This window comes from Oncorhynchus gorbuscha, linkage group LG12 (genome assembly GCF_021184085.1).
Source record: "Oncorhynchus gorbuscha isolate QuinsamMale2020 ecotype Even-year linkage group LG12, OgorEven_v1.0, whole genome shotgun sequence".
Lineage (NCBI taxonomy): Eukaryota > Metazoa > Chordata > Actinopteri > Salmoniformes > Salmonidae > Oncorhynchus > Oncorhynchus gorbuscha.
The window spans coordinates 60827948-60842795 of record NC_060184.1 but is presented as its reverse complement, the minus strand read 5'-3'; the positions used below and the strand labels follow the sequence as shown (position 1 = coordinate 60842795).

The 14848-nt window shown below is 44.5% G+C and overlaps 1 protein-coding gene across 1 annotated transcript in view; it reads right to left on the bottom strand.

The window, feature by feature from the left end:
* abca4a (ATP-binding cassette, sub-family A (ABC1), member 4a) overlaps positions 1-14848 on the bottom strand; it is a 55172-nt gene that overhangs the window by 20559 nt on the left and 19765 nt on the right. Inside the window, 14 exon segments of the mRNA XM_046292511.1 lie at positions 146-248; positions 392-576; positions 2786-2923; positions 3237-3376; positions 4056-4187; positions 4448-4634; positions 5496-5715; positions 5717-5793; positions 6118-6322; positions 6644-6865; positions 7145-7367; positions 7599-7775; positions 8059-8264; positions 11358-11555. Of these exon segments, the coding sequence (XP_046148467.1) occupies positions 146-248; positions 392-576; positions 2786-2923; positions 3237-3376; positions 4056-4187; positions 4448-4634; positions 5496-5715; positions 5717-5793; positions 6118-6322; positions 6644-6865; positions 7145-7367; positions 7599-7775; positions 8059-8264; positions 11358-11555 (2413 nt within the window).

Sequence of the window (14848 nt, the reverse complement as noted above, 5' to 3'; positions counted from 1 at the left end):
TGGCTATGTCACCTGTTACAAGTATGTTACAATACATACAGAACATACACAGATGTAACATCTAGTGAGGAAAGTGGCCATGTGTAAAGGGGCTTTATGGTCCCGTATACTTTATGTCACCTCAATTCCTCAATGAAAACCTTACCGTCCATCTGTCTGCCCGGGGTTTTGGCTTGAGGTGACTCTTCTTTGTACGTGGTACAGGTGGAGCATTTACACGAACACTCATCAGTACAGTCACACTTCATCTAGGACAACGAGAAAACGGCATCGATGACACGCACCTCTGTCTAGGCAATGAAAGCACTCACTCACCCTAACGCACACTTCCCTCTCTCACACAAACAACAACACACTTTAGAGGCTCTTTCCGAGATCGTATCCATCCCACCTTGGTCCTGGGTCCCTCGTATTTCATTCGTCGAACCAGGGTGAGGTAGAACCCGGCACCGAAGCAGTTCTTGAGGAAGAGCGGGGAGCCGCAGCAGTGAAGACGACCCTGAGAGATGATGGCCACACGGTCACTCAACAGGTCAGCCTCGTCCATGTGGTGAGTGGACAGAATCACTGTACGTCCTGGGGAGGTAGAGAGAGGACGAGAGAGGACGAGAGAGAGAGGACGAGAGAGAGGACGAGAGAGAGGACGAGAGAGAGAGAGAGAGAGAGAGAGAGAGAGAGAGAGAGAGAGAGGACGAGAGAGAGAGGACGAGAGAGAGAGGACGAGAGAGAGAGAGAGAGAGAGGACGAGAGAGAGAGAGAGAGAGAGGACGAGAGAGAGAGAGAGAGAGAGAGGAGAGAGAGAGAGAGAGAGAGAGAGAGAGAGAGAGAGAGAGAGAGAGAGAGAGAGAGAGAGAGAGTTATATAGGGTTAGCATTATGAGATGGCATTTGATATTATACATTTCCGATGTTGGTAAATTCCAGTTAATCAGCTGTTTTTCCTGCTCCATCCAGTAGGAATATTCGGTTGTAACACTCACTACCGAGTTCCAAACTGCCTCTGGAAGCAAAGTCAGGACAATAACTGTTCGTCGGGAGCTTCATCAAATAGGTTTCCATGGCTGAGAAGCCGCACACAAGCCTAAGATCACCATGCGCAATGCCAAGTGTCGACTGGAGTGGTGTAAAGCTCGTCGCCATTGGACTCTGGAGCAGTGGAAATGCACCCTCTGGAGTGATCAATCACTCACCATCTGGCAGTCTAACGGATGAATCTGGGTTTGGTGGATGCCCGGAGAACGCTACCTGCACCAATGCATAGTGCCAACTGTAAAGTTTGGTGGAGGAGGAATAATGGTCTGGGGCTGTTTTTCATAGTTTGGGCTAGGTTCCTTCGTTCCAAAGAAGGGAAATATTAATGCTACAGCATATAATGACATTCTACACGATTTTGTGCTTCCAACTTTGTGGCAACAGTTTGGGGAAGGTCCTTTCATCTTTCAGCATGACAATGACCCCGTGTACAAAGCAAGGTCCATGCAGAAATGGTTTGTCGAGATCGGTGTGGAAGAACTTTACTGGCCTGCACAGAGCCCTGACCTCAATCCCATTGACCACCTTTGGGATGAATTGGAACGCCGACTGCGAGCCATGCTTAATTGCCCAACATCAGTACCCGACCTCACTAATGCTCTTGTGGCTGAATGGAAGCAAGTCCCCACAGCAATGTTCCAACATCTAGTGAAGGCTGTTATAGCAGCAAAGCGAGGACCACATAATTTGTAGTAATAATGTAGTGTGTTCCAATTACTTTTCAATAAGACAGTGGATTTGACCTGAAGTATTCAGATAACCTTAATTTGAAAAAAACAAGTAGTTGAATATTATAATGTATTTGTAAATACACTTGGAAAGTATTTGAAAAAACTCAAATACACTGACTCAAATACACTCCTATGCATTAAACTGAGGAATTTAAAAATAATATTTGAAATAGGTATTTGAAAATACTTTCAAATCTATTTGGTAGACTATTTTTTTTACAAAAAAACTATCAAATACTTATTATTATTGTTATTACTTATACATTTACATTTACATTTAAGTCATTTAGCAGACGCTCTTATCCAGAGCGACTTACAAATTGGTGCATTCACCTTATGACATCCAGTGGAACAACCACTTTACAATAGTGCATCTAAATATTTTAAGGGGGGGGGGTGAGAAGGATTACTTTATCCTATCCTAGGTATTCCTTAAAGAGGTGGGGTTTCAGGTGTCTCCGGAAGGTGGTGATTGACTCCGCTGTCCTGGCGTCGTGAGGGAGTTTGTTCCACCATTGGGGAGCCAGAGCAGCGAACAGTTTTGACTGAGCTGAGCGGGAACTGTACTTCCTCAGTGGTAGGGAGGCGAGCAGGCCAGAGGTGGATGAACGCAGTGCCCTTATTTGGGTGTAGGGCCTGATCAGAGCCTGGAGGTACTGAGGTGCCGTTCCCCTCACAGCTCCGTAGGCAAGCACCATGGTCTTGTAGCGGATGCGAGCTTCAACTGGAAGCCAGTGGAGAGAGCGGAGGAGCGGGGTGACGTGAGAGAACTTGGGAAGGTTGAACACTAGACGGGCTGCGGCGTTCTGGATGAGTTGTAGGGGTTTAATGGCACAGGCAGGGAGCCCAGCCAACAGCGAGTTGCAGTAATCCAAACAAAATTATAGTTATTGTTTTGGGCTGTGTATTTGAAAATACTCAAATTCACAGAAAAATAAGTATTTAAACAACAATAACAAATAATTAAATACAGATGTAACTATAAAAATACACATGTAACTATAAACCAGGTCTGGTGTGTACCTGATCGGTACTTGAGTAGTAGGTCCCAGATAGATCGTCTGGAGTAGGGGTCCACCCCCGATGTGGGCTCGTCCAGAATCACCACCTTGGCACCGCCCACAAACGCCATAGCAACAGACAACTTCCTTTGCATGCCGCCTGAGAGGAGAAGATGAGGACATTAAGAGAGGACAACAATACTGGTATCTCATATCTTGATTATGACACTCTAAACACAAGTTAAAGATGAGAAGAAGTGTTTGTTTCATCATCACTGGCAGTGAAACAGAACTAGCAATGATGAACTATATACTGTAACTGTGCCCGAGGACCAACAGTGTGTGTGTGTGTGTGTGTGTGTGTGTGTGTGTGTGTGTGTGTGTGTGTGTGTGTGTGTGTGTGTGTGTGTGTGTGTGTGTGTGTGTGTGTGTGTGTGTGTGTGTGTGTGTGTGTGTGTGTGTGTGTGTGAAACCTGATAGGTTCTGTGCCTCCTCGTCTCTCTTGTGGGGCAGGCCCAGATCCTCCAGCATGTTCTCTACCTCCAGCTGAGCCTCAGACAGAGACCTCCCCTTCAGCAGGCTGTAGAACAGGATGTGTTCTTCTACGGTCATACTGAGAGAGACAGAGAGAGAGCAGAGAGACAGACAGACAGACAGACAGACAGACAGACAGACAGACAGACAGACAGACAGACAGACAGACAGACAGACAGACAGACAGACAGACAGACAGACAGACAGACAGACAGACAGACAGACAGACAGACAGACAGACAGACAGACAGACAGACAGACAGACAGACACTGTGGTGAGCAGCTGCACTCTGCTGAATGTGCTCCTTCGAGGGGAACACCCCAACAGAGTAGGAAGTTGGGATTTTATGAATCACTCAGCAACATACTTTTTGCATTACATTCTTGTTTCATTATGATCTTGTCCCAACATACCCACATCAGACCAAATAGTCTTTATTAAACCTGTAGACACACAGAACAACATCTTAATCTCCATAGACAGAGATAAATTAGACCTGTTTAGGAAGTACCCCCACCTTACCTCCCCCTCCCCACGCACTAACGCAGGAAGAGAGGGGAGCGAGAGACAAGACAGAGGCTAAGAGAGATGGACAGAGAGGATGAGGGAAAGAGAAAGAAAATAAGTGTGCAGAGAGAGACATGGACATGGTGGAGAGAAAGACAATAGACAAATGCATCACCACATCTAATCACTCCTTGTGTCTATATGACTCGTTAACCCACTGAGGCAGCAGGCACTGTAAGAGGTCACCTACTGGTGAAAGAGGATGTTGTGTTGGGGACACATGCCCAGAGAGTGCCTGATGGTGTCCATGTCTGTCCGGATGTCCTTCCCATAGATGGAGGCTGTCCCAGAGGTGGGAGGGAACATCCCCGTCAGGATAGACCTGGTGGAGACCACACAGTGGGACAGAGGACAGACAGAGTCACATGGCCAGTTGTCACAGTCATAGTCACTACACCTACTGTCACAAAGCTGTCCCCCAACCAGTGGTTCTCAATCTATTTTGGTTGATCACATTCTGCCCAAAGAATCTGCTCATAGGTCAGGTATCCCAGGGGATAGAAGGTACCACAGGTTGAGAAACACAGCCCTGAACTGATTCAGATGGTCAAAAATTTAATCATTTGACTGTGGGTGACATACAAGGTGGTGGTCTTCCCAGCTCCATTATGCCCCAGGAAAGCAGTGATCTGGCTCTCATAGAAGGTGATGCTCAGTCCGTCTACCGCAGGTTTTTGTCCCCTACCAAACACCTTGACCAGGTTCTGAACACACACACCCTCCACCAGTCCTGCCGGTTCCCCCTCAAAGTAGGCATGGCTGGGCTGACCTGGGGGGAGAGGTGAGAGGTTGGAGGTCAGATGTTAAAGGTCATTGGGATAGGAGTTGTGAGGTCAACATCTGATACAATTAATAGATAGAATCCAATATAATCAATACAATCAGATAGATGTAAACAACAAGCTTACCTTGTCAGGGTATTATAGTGTGTCATTCATATTATACAACATCTACACAGTAGTGTGCACTGATAAGGCTGGAATGGGTGTGCTGTTACACAGTTGTTACAGGGTTATGAAATACTGTTGTTTGTCTGTGCTGATAGTGAATAATAACTGTAACAAAGCTGTTTATGATATTATTGCCTCACAAAAATAGCAACTTCACATGACCTTCCACCACATTGCATCATGACCTGAAATACGTTATTTTATCTAGTCACTGTTCATATCCCTAATCTGACAAATCGTTGCTGATACACCATTGAATGAGATGTCTTAAGAAAAACAATGGCGAACAGTGAAGGTGAAATCAGGGGAAAGGAATGCTGCCACTTTGACTGTGTGAAAGGGAGCGAACCAAACGGGAGCTGAATCACATATTAACTAACTCTGACTGAGGGAAATGTACCAATGTGTCAGTCTGTATTGAGACCCGACCTGGAGAGCAAACACACTCAAGGACAGCGGGTTCCCACACACTGCCTGCCGCTAAGCATTATGGGCCGGGCAAGCAGGCCACAGAGAGAGAGAGAGAGGGAGAGAGCTCTATTGTTTCAAACCTCATCAGCGATTCATCAGAGATGCTGGACTGAGACAAAGAGTCCATGGTCCTGATACTTACATATTTAAAAAATCCACTTAGTTATTCTCTTTAGAAGACAAGTGGATTTATTTGAATGTGTTTTTACCCTCTTTTTCTCCATTTTGTTTTTCCTCCTGGTTCTTCTTGTTCTCCTCCTCCTCTGTTTTCCCCTTCCCCAGCCTCTCTCGTTTGTCCTGGTGTTTGCAGGATGGCAGCTCCTCATCCGGTGCCTTAGTCTTCTGCTCGTCACCTGGTTCATGATTGGTCTTCTGCTTCTCTTCCGCCTGATTTACCAGGTTGTCAAACCTGGGTTTCTCCAACTCTTTTGGCTTTGGGGGGTTTGGAGTTGAGCCAATAGGAGGGCAGGATGGGGAAATAAAATGGCCGACCAATTCCATACTGCCCTATAGGAGAACAGAAATAAACACGGAGGCGGTGCTGGTTTTAGAATCCAATCATCAAATAAGACCAATAGTTATGAACATCAACTCCAAAAGTACAAAAGTAACCAACTGGTGCTGAGTTTCAACATTACTCCTTCTATGACGTTCATTATGAGTTTTTGTAACTGATTTAGGCATACTTACTATATGCATTTCTGCCATGAGTCATAGCATTATAGCCTGGTCCCAGATCTGTTCGTGCTATCATGTCGACTCCAAACATGGCCTGACGAGGAGTGGCATGATGGCACAAACTAGTACCTAGGCTATTAGCATGGTGGTTACCTGGGAAGACGTTGTCGAGGTACCAGGCAAGGACGGCGTAGAGTACAGTATCCAGGGCCATCATAGAGATGGAGGTGAGGAAGGAGTACTCATCCCCCTCCAGAGGGCTGGTCTGGATGTTGTCCCACTGCAGACCCAGACCCTGCTCCTCATAACGGGACAAGTACTCTGTCCCAAAGCCAAACGCCACCTGGGACATCAGGCTCTGAGAGGACAGACATGGAGAGACAGGCCACGGAAGGAACATCAACTGATGTTAGCTGTTGAGATTGTTATCTAAACTGACTGTATGAAATGTTAGTCTTTTTAAAGGTGTAAGACAGCAAAAACATGTCTGGGGTCAGGAGTCAGAAGCCACAGTATGTACCAATGTCCATGCTAACATACTGTAACACTTAGAACGAATGCGAATACATTTCTTCATGCTAAGTGATATGCTCGTGTGGATATTGAAACACAGCTAGAAGAGTAAAGAATGAAGATAGGTACATGTGTCCCAGGAGGGACTAATACGGAGGTTACACACCGCCATGATCTTGTCGTCCTTGGTGATGCGGTCCTGCCATGCAAAGCAGAGGATGTGGGGCAGGTAGAGGGTGAAGTAGATGATACCGCTGCAGGCTGCAGCCAGGTTGGCCTTGTTAAAGAAGACACTGAGTAGGAAACACTGCATGATGGTGGCCGTGGTGAAGGTTAGTAGAAACAGGAACAGGATCAGAGGGTTGCTGTAGTTCAACACCTTACCACCCTGGAAGACAGAATAAAGAATTTCATTGGTTTGAATTGAATCCCTATTTGCGTCATGCACAAAGGAGAAGTTACACATTGAATTCACATATAATTGATTGTTACAAAATTTGGGGGACAAAAGTAAAAAGTTCTAGCTTATTTTCCAAATCTTCCACTAGAGGTCACAACAGTACATTCAAAACAGCAGCCTTCTGAGAGGCTCTGATCTATGACTTGAATTAACATTGACCAACTAGCCATTTTGGTTATTTACAACTTGAAGCCAATTAGGACTGACCATAATGATCACAGTGAGTAGGGAAGTGCTGGCAGCCATCATGAGGAAGCTGTCTATGAACCATGTGACCCACAGAACCCCATTGGTGACCCCCATGGTCTTCAGGGTCTCTTTGAGCCTGAGCTCCTTCTCCAAGACGATGCTCTTCACGGTCATAGACACTGAGTAGACCCATGCCAGCACCATGAAGATGGGGAAGCAACGGTTCAACGTCAGCATGAAGCTAGAGGAGGAGAGGTGGTACGAGACAAGAAAGGGAAAGAGGAAAGGTGGAAAAGAGAGAGAGAGAAGACGAAAAATAGGAAAGGGAGGAAGATAGAGAGGATATAAAAATGATGGGGGTAATCGATGAGAAATGACCATCAAAAAATGCCATTTCTAAATGCAACAATAACATTTAACATTGACAGGCAGGCCTTGGGTTGGCATTTGTGTCTTAAGGTGTGCCACTCACAGGTCGTCCACGTAGCATGGGTACGGCATCTGTTGTAGGTAGACACCGAGGGGCCAGTCCTTGCCTGTCTGGGTCCTGATGATGCCATGCTCTATCATGTCCTGCAGATAGGCAAACCCCCCCCACACGTAACGGAGATCATCCACGGGGTCGGCCCTAGGACCAGGGTCCCAGTATCTGTGGCCAGAGGGAGAGACATAAGGAAGTGAGGGCTTGATCTGCATTTAAGCATTTGGAAATGGATTTGTTTTTAAATGGATATGTTTGTCACTAAGTTATCTAACAAAGACAAATTCCACACTGGGCACCATACCTGAAAATCCCATTAGTCCCATTTCAAGTAAGAGTTGCTTATGTTGCAAAACAGTTCATACAAGCATCATGATCTTGAAAGTAACCCTGATGAGTACGTAAGGTAAGGTCAAATCCACTCATTCATTAGGGAGTTATATACACTTACCTGTCCTTGATCTTATTGGTGCGCTCCACTGAGTCGATGTCCATGCGGATCTTGAACCGGACGTGGGGTGGAACCTTGGTGGTCCAGGGGTAGGTGTCCATGAAGACCAGGCCAGCCCAGAACTTACTCTCCCCCATCAGACTCAGAGCTCTGTGGGTCATCTGCTCCTCATCGTTCAGCCCAGAGAACTTATCCAGGATCAGACACTGTGGAAAGAAATTCAACGATTATGTACAGTGCATTTGGAAAGTATTCAGACCCGTTACATTTTTCCACATTTTGTTACGTTACAGCCTTATTCTAAAATGGATTAAAAAAATAATATTTATCTTCAATCTACACACAATACCCCATAATGACAAAGTGAAAACAGGTTTGTACAATTTTTGCAAAGGTATTTAAAAAATAATACAGAAATACCTTATTTACGTAAGTATTCAGACCCTTTGCTATGACACTCAAAATATAGCTCAGGTGCATCCTGTTTCCATTGATCATTCTTGAGATGTTTGTACAACTTGATTGGAGTCCACCTGTGGTAAATTCAATTGATTGGACATGATTTGGAAAGGCACACACCTGTCTATATAAGGTCCCACAGTTGACAGTGCATGTCAGAGCAAAAACCAAGCAATGAGGTCGAAGGAATTGTCCGTAGAGCTTCGAGACTGCATTGTATCGAGGCACAGATCTGGGGAAAGCAACCAAAACAATTCTGCAGCATTGAAGGTACCCAAGTACACAGTGGCCTCCATCAATCTTAAATGAAAGAAGTTTGGAACCACCAAGACTCTTCCTAGAGCTGGCCGCCCGGCCAAACTGAGCAATCGAGGGAGAGGGGACTTGGTCAGGGAGAGACCAAGAACCCGATGGTCAGTCTGACAGAGCTCCAGAGTTTCTCTGTGGCGATGGGAGAACCTTCCAGAACGACAAACATCTCTACAGCATGGTAGAGTGGCCAGACTGAAGCCACTTCAGGCACATGACAGCACACTTGTAGTTTGTCAAAACACACAAAATAAACAAGATTCTCTGGTCTGATGAAACCAAGATTGAACTCTTTGGCCTGAATGCCAAGAGTTACGTCTGGAGGAAACCTGGAACCATCCCTACGGTGAAGATTAGTGGTGGCAGCATCATGTTGTGGGGATGTTTTTCAGCGGCAGGGACTGGGAGATTAGTCAGGATCGAGCGAAAGATGAACGGGGCAGTACAGAGAGATCCTTGATGAAAACCTGCTCCAGAGCGTTCAGGACCTTAGACGGTGACAAAGGTTCACCTTCCAACAGGACAACCACCCTAAGCACACATCCAAGACAACGCAGGAGTGGCTTCTGAACAAGTCTCTGAATGTCCTTGAGTGGCCCAGCCAGAGCCCGTTCTTGAACCCGATCTAACATCTCTGGAGAGACCTGAAAATAGCTGTGCAGCAACGCTCCCCATCCAACCTGACAGAGCTTGAGAGGATCTGCAGAGAAGAATGGGAGAAGCTCCCCAAATATGGGTGTGCCAAGCATGTAGCTTCATACCCAATGAGACTCGAGGCTATAATCGCTGTCAAAGGTGCTTCAACAAAGTACTGAGTAAAGGGTCTGAATACTTATGTAAATGTAATATTTCCGTTTTTATTTATTTATTTTTGCGAGAAAAAAAATGTTTTTGCTTCGTCGTTATGGGGTATTGTGTGTAGATTGATGAGGGAAAAAACGATTTAATCAATTTTAGAAGGCACCGTACCTTGACTGCCAAGTATTAACATAAACTTGAATTTGGAAGGGGGAACCATAACATTTGTGGGACATTTTGGTTTCTATATGAGGAAGAATAACACACACACACACACACACACACACACACACACACACACACACACACACACACACACACACACACACACACACACACACACACACACACACACACACACACACACACACACACACACACACACACACCACCCCATCAGGTCCTAATTGGGGCCACCAGTGTTTGTGGACTGTGGACTTGGACATGGGTTCCCATCCAGGGGGCTAGGGGGGGGGTAAGGGGCCACTAAGGCCAGTGTTGGCTAGGGGGCCCGAGTTCAGATCCACTCTCATCTACTCTGACACCTCACCACCAGGCCTCCTATTGCAGCTGCTCCTCATCTGATTGAGCCATTTAACAAAACACTACCTATTACCACCATGGAGGTCCTGCATGGGCCCTGGGGGAAGAACTGAGACAAACAGAACCACCAAGACACACACATGCAGAGGAATGCACGCAAACACACACAAACATGCACACATAGACGCGCACACACACACTCATTAAGACTGCATAACAAACCATACACACACACTCATTAGTTTGCATCACCCCTCCCTAATTGCCTCCAATGACAAAACTGTTGCTACACTCTTCAATCAGACTATGCCATTGCTGTGCTGTACACAAGCCCATCGGATTCCGTAGACTGCGTTCATTGTGGCGGAGCTGAAAGAGGGTGGTAAGACTGACAGCTGTAGCGAATTGGGCTAAATCGGGCCGGTCTACTCTGTCACACTGAAGTGCTGTAAGCCTCACGGAAGATAAAGACAGAGGGGCCATGCGATCCACACAGTGAGGACCAGGGTGCCATTTTACCCCATTCTGCCACCCCTGGGGCAAGAGGCCTTACCTGCTTACGCTGATTAGTATCGAGGGGGCGAGGGGCGAGTTGAACTGTTCCCAAAGTGCTTTGAGGGGCCGAGGGGTGAGTTACACAGTTTGGCCTACTCAGATGGAGTGTCCTCGGAGAGACAGTGAAGGGAGAAAGGCCCGGGTGGGTTTTCTACCCTCCACTAGATTAGTAGGGTACAAAAGAGACTGACAGCTTTGCTTGTTGTTCTCCCTCTCCCCCTCCTGAGCAGATTTACATGTCTTTAGTAAGGGGCAAATTAGAAGGCCATTGAAAGGCCATACAGCGATCGTATGCTTATATCACATAGAGTGTGTATTGAGTGGGTGTTGTTGTCTGGAACCGATTCATGTTTATAGAAAGCAACAAGCGACAGGACTGAGAACTGTGCTCAATATTTTCTTGTGGAGAAAACCTGCAAATTTGGACGTTTGGCATTTTGTATTGAGAAAGACAATACAGATTCTGGTGAAAAGCTATAAAAAAAGTATCAAACCCATGAATCAAAAGACCAAGGGTTATGTTTCCGAAAATATAGTCTCATGGTCGTCAATCCCCACCATTGTGAATCAAATGTATCATAGCTTGCAGCCCAGCCCAGCCCACTCTAGTCCTGTCCCAGTCCTGACCAGCTCACCTCTCCATGCTGGTTCATCATACGGATGACTTGGTCTGTGAAGTTGAAGACATTCCTCCAATCAAAGTTGGCCATGTCATAGTCCCTGTCTTCTATTGGCCCGTTGTACAGGAAGTTGAGGATGTGTTTTGAGGAGAACTCTGTGTCCTGTAGACTCCTGTCAATGTAGTCCCTCACCGTGGGATTCCGTATGGTATCCTGTGGGGGGGTGGGAGAGAATCACCATACTTTAATGAAGACAGCTTCTCCATCTTAGCAGGGGAGCTCAAACATTTCCAGGCCCAGGGACAAGTACTTGTCTGTGGTGACCTAAACTCCAGAACTGGACAAGAACCTGACACCTTCAGCACACAGGGGGGGGGGGGGGGGGGGGGAGCACCTACTGTACCTTCATACCCCTTGACTTGTTCCACATTTTGTTGTGATATAGCCTGAATTCCAAATGTATTTAATACAATATATAATCTCCCCCCATCTACACACAATACCCCATAATGACAAAGTGAAAGCATGTTTTTTTTTCAACAGAAATATCTCATTCACATAAGTATTCATACCCCTGTGTCAATACATGTTAGAATCATCTTTGGCAGTGATTACAGCTGTGCGTCTTTCTGGTTAAGTCTCTAAGAGCATTCCACACCTAGATTGTACAATATTATTATTTATAAATTCTTCAAGCTCTGTCAAGCTGGTTGTTGATCATTGCTAGATAGCCATTTCAAGTCTTTCCTTAGAGTTTCAAGCCGATTTAAGTCAAAACTGTAACTAGGCCACTCAGCAACATTCAATGTCGTCTTGGTAAGTAACTCCAGTGTGATTTGGCCTTTTGTTTTATATTATTATTCTGCTGAAAGGTGAATTAATCTCCCAGTGTCTGGTGGAAAGAAGACAGAAACAGTTTTTTGCCCGTGCTTAGCTCTATTCTGTTACTTTTATCATAAAAAAACTCCCTAGTCCTTTCCGATGAAAAGCATACCCATAACATGATGCAGCCACCACCATGCTTGAAAATATGAAAATGTGGTACTCAGGGATTTGATGTTTTGGATTTACCCCAAACATAAGCCTTTGTATTTTGTACCGGCTTCCTTCTTTTCACTTTGTCATTTATGTTAGTATTGTAAAGTAACATTAACATTAAACTCTGTAACTGTTTTAAAGTCACCATTGACCTCATGGTGAAATCCCTGTGCAGTTTGCTTCCTCTCTGGTAGCTGAGTTAAGAAGGACGCTTCTATATTTGTATTGACTGTGTGTATTAATACACCATCTAAAGTGTAATGAATAACTTCACCATGCTTTTTTGTACCCATCTACTTTACCAATAGGTGCCTTTCTTTGCGAGGCATTGGATAACCTACCTGGTCTTTGTGGTTGATTCTGTGTTTGAAATTCACTGTTCGACTGAGGGACCGTACACATAATTCCACTTTGAAATGATGGGGCATTGTGTGTAGGCCGGTGAAATAAAATCTCACTTTAAGCCATTTTAAATTCAGGCTTTAACACATCAAAATGTAGAACAAGTCAAGGGGTATGAATACTTTCTGAATGCACTGTCCCTGAAGGTGTGTCCCTGAAGGTGTGTCCCTGAAGGTGTGTCCCTGAAGGTGTGTCCCTGAAGGTGTGTCCCCCTAGATACAACTACCACAAAACAACCAACAAAAACGGGTCACAACTCCTGCAGCTCTGTCGCACGCTGGGTCTGTACATAGTCAAATTGTAGGCTTCCAGGGGACTCCTACGGTAGGTACACCTACAGCTCATTCCTTGGCAGTAGTACTGTAGACTACTGTTCAGAGTCTCTCAGAACATCCGCCATCAGCCAATTACCACCCCGGTCAGACCCCAGCAAAATCACAATCTACTTGAACAGAGCAATACTCAACCATGAGGCATCAAAGCTGAACAAACTGCATGTTATAGAAACACTATAGCTGGAAGAAGGGTAGTGTAGAAACCTACCCCCCAAAATATTGGTCAACAACAAATTCAATCCATCCTAGACAACTTCCAGGACAAAATGTTTCCCTGTAATAGTGACGGTGTAAACCTAGCAGTAGGAAGCCTGAATATAATATTTGACCTATCAGCTAACATATCAAATTCTAGCAGAAAACCTGGTTTGATGAAGAATGTAAAAACGTAAGAAAGAAATTGAGAAACCAACCAAAAACACAGAGAGCCAGAAAACCTGACTCTACAGAAATACAGTAAGAAAAAAGTAGAAACAGCATGTCAAAAAACAGCTCAATGTATTTTAAGAATCCATAGAATCAAATCCCATCTGGGAAAATTGGAACACACTAAACAAACAACAACACGAAGAGCCATCTATACAAAATGGAGATGTGGATAAACCACTTCTCTAACCTTTTTTCGGCCATATATAACAAAGATCCATGAGCAAAATCATATACATGATCATTTACAAATCTTAGAATCAACTATTAAAGACTACCAGAACCCACTGGACTCTACAATGACATTGGATGAGCTACAGGACGAAATGCAAACCCCCCCAAACCAAGAAGGCCTGTGGTGTTGATGGAATACTAAACGAAATGATAAAATATACAGACCACAAACTCTTGAACATTATCATCAGCTCTGGCCATCTTCCCAGTGGTATAAAGTACATAAGTAAAAAAATACTTTAAAGTACTACTTAAGTAGTACTAGTGGACAAACTACCCAATTGTCATACTTGAGAAAAAGTATAGATAACTTCATAGAAAATCACTCAAGTAAAAGTTAGTCACCCAGTAAAATACTTGAGTAAAAGTCTAAAAGTATTTGGTTTTAAATTTACTTAAGTATCAATAGTAAATGTAATTGCTAAAATAAGTAAATGTACAAGTATAAATCATTTAAAATTCCTTACAATAGGCAAACCAGACGGCACCATTTTATTTTCTTATTTTCTTATGGATTGCCAGGGGTACACTCCAACACTGACATCGTTTACAAACTAAGCATGTGTTTAGTGAGTCTGCCAGATCAGAGGCAGTAAGGATGACCAAGGATGTTATCTTGATAAGTGTGTGAATTAGACCATTTTCCTGTCCTGCTAAGTATTTAAAATGTACATTCTTTAGGAATGTAGTGAAATAAAAGTAAAAGTTGTAAAAAAATATAAATAGCAAAGTAAAGTACAGATACCCCCAAAAAACTACTTAAGTAATACTTTCAAGTATTTTTACTTAAGTACTTTACCCCACTGATCTTCCCCAAAATTTGGAACCAAGGTCTGATCACTCCAGTCCACAAAAGTGTAGACAAATTTAATGGCAATAATTACCATGGAATCTGCGTCAACAGTAACCTCTGAAAAATCCACTGCAGTATCATCAAGAGCAGACTCCAACATTTCCCCAGTGAAACAATGTCATGAGAAAATGTCATAATGGCTTCTTATCAAAATATTGTACAACAGACCACATATACACCCCCTGCACACCTTAATTAATGTGGAACAAGTCAAGGGG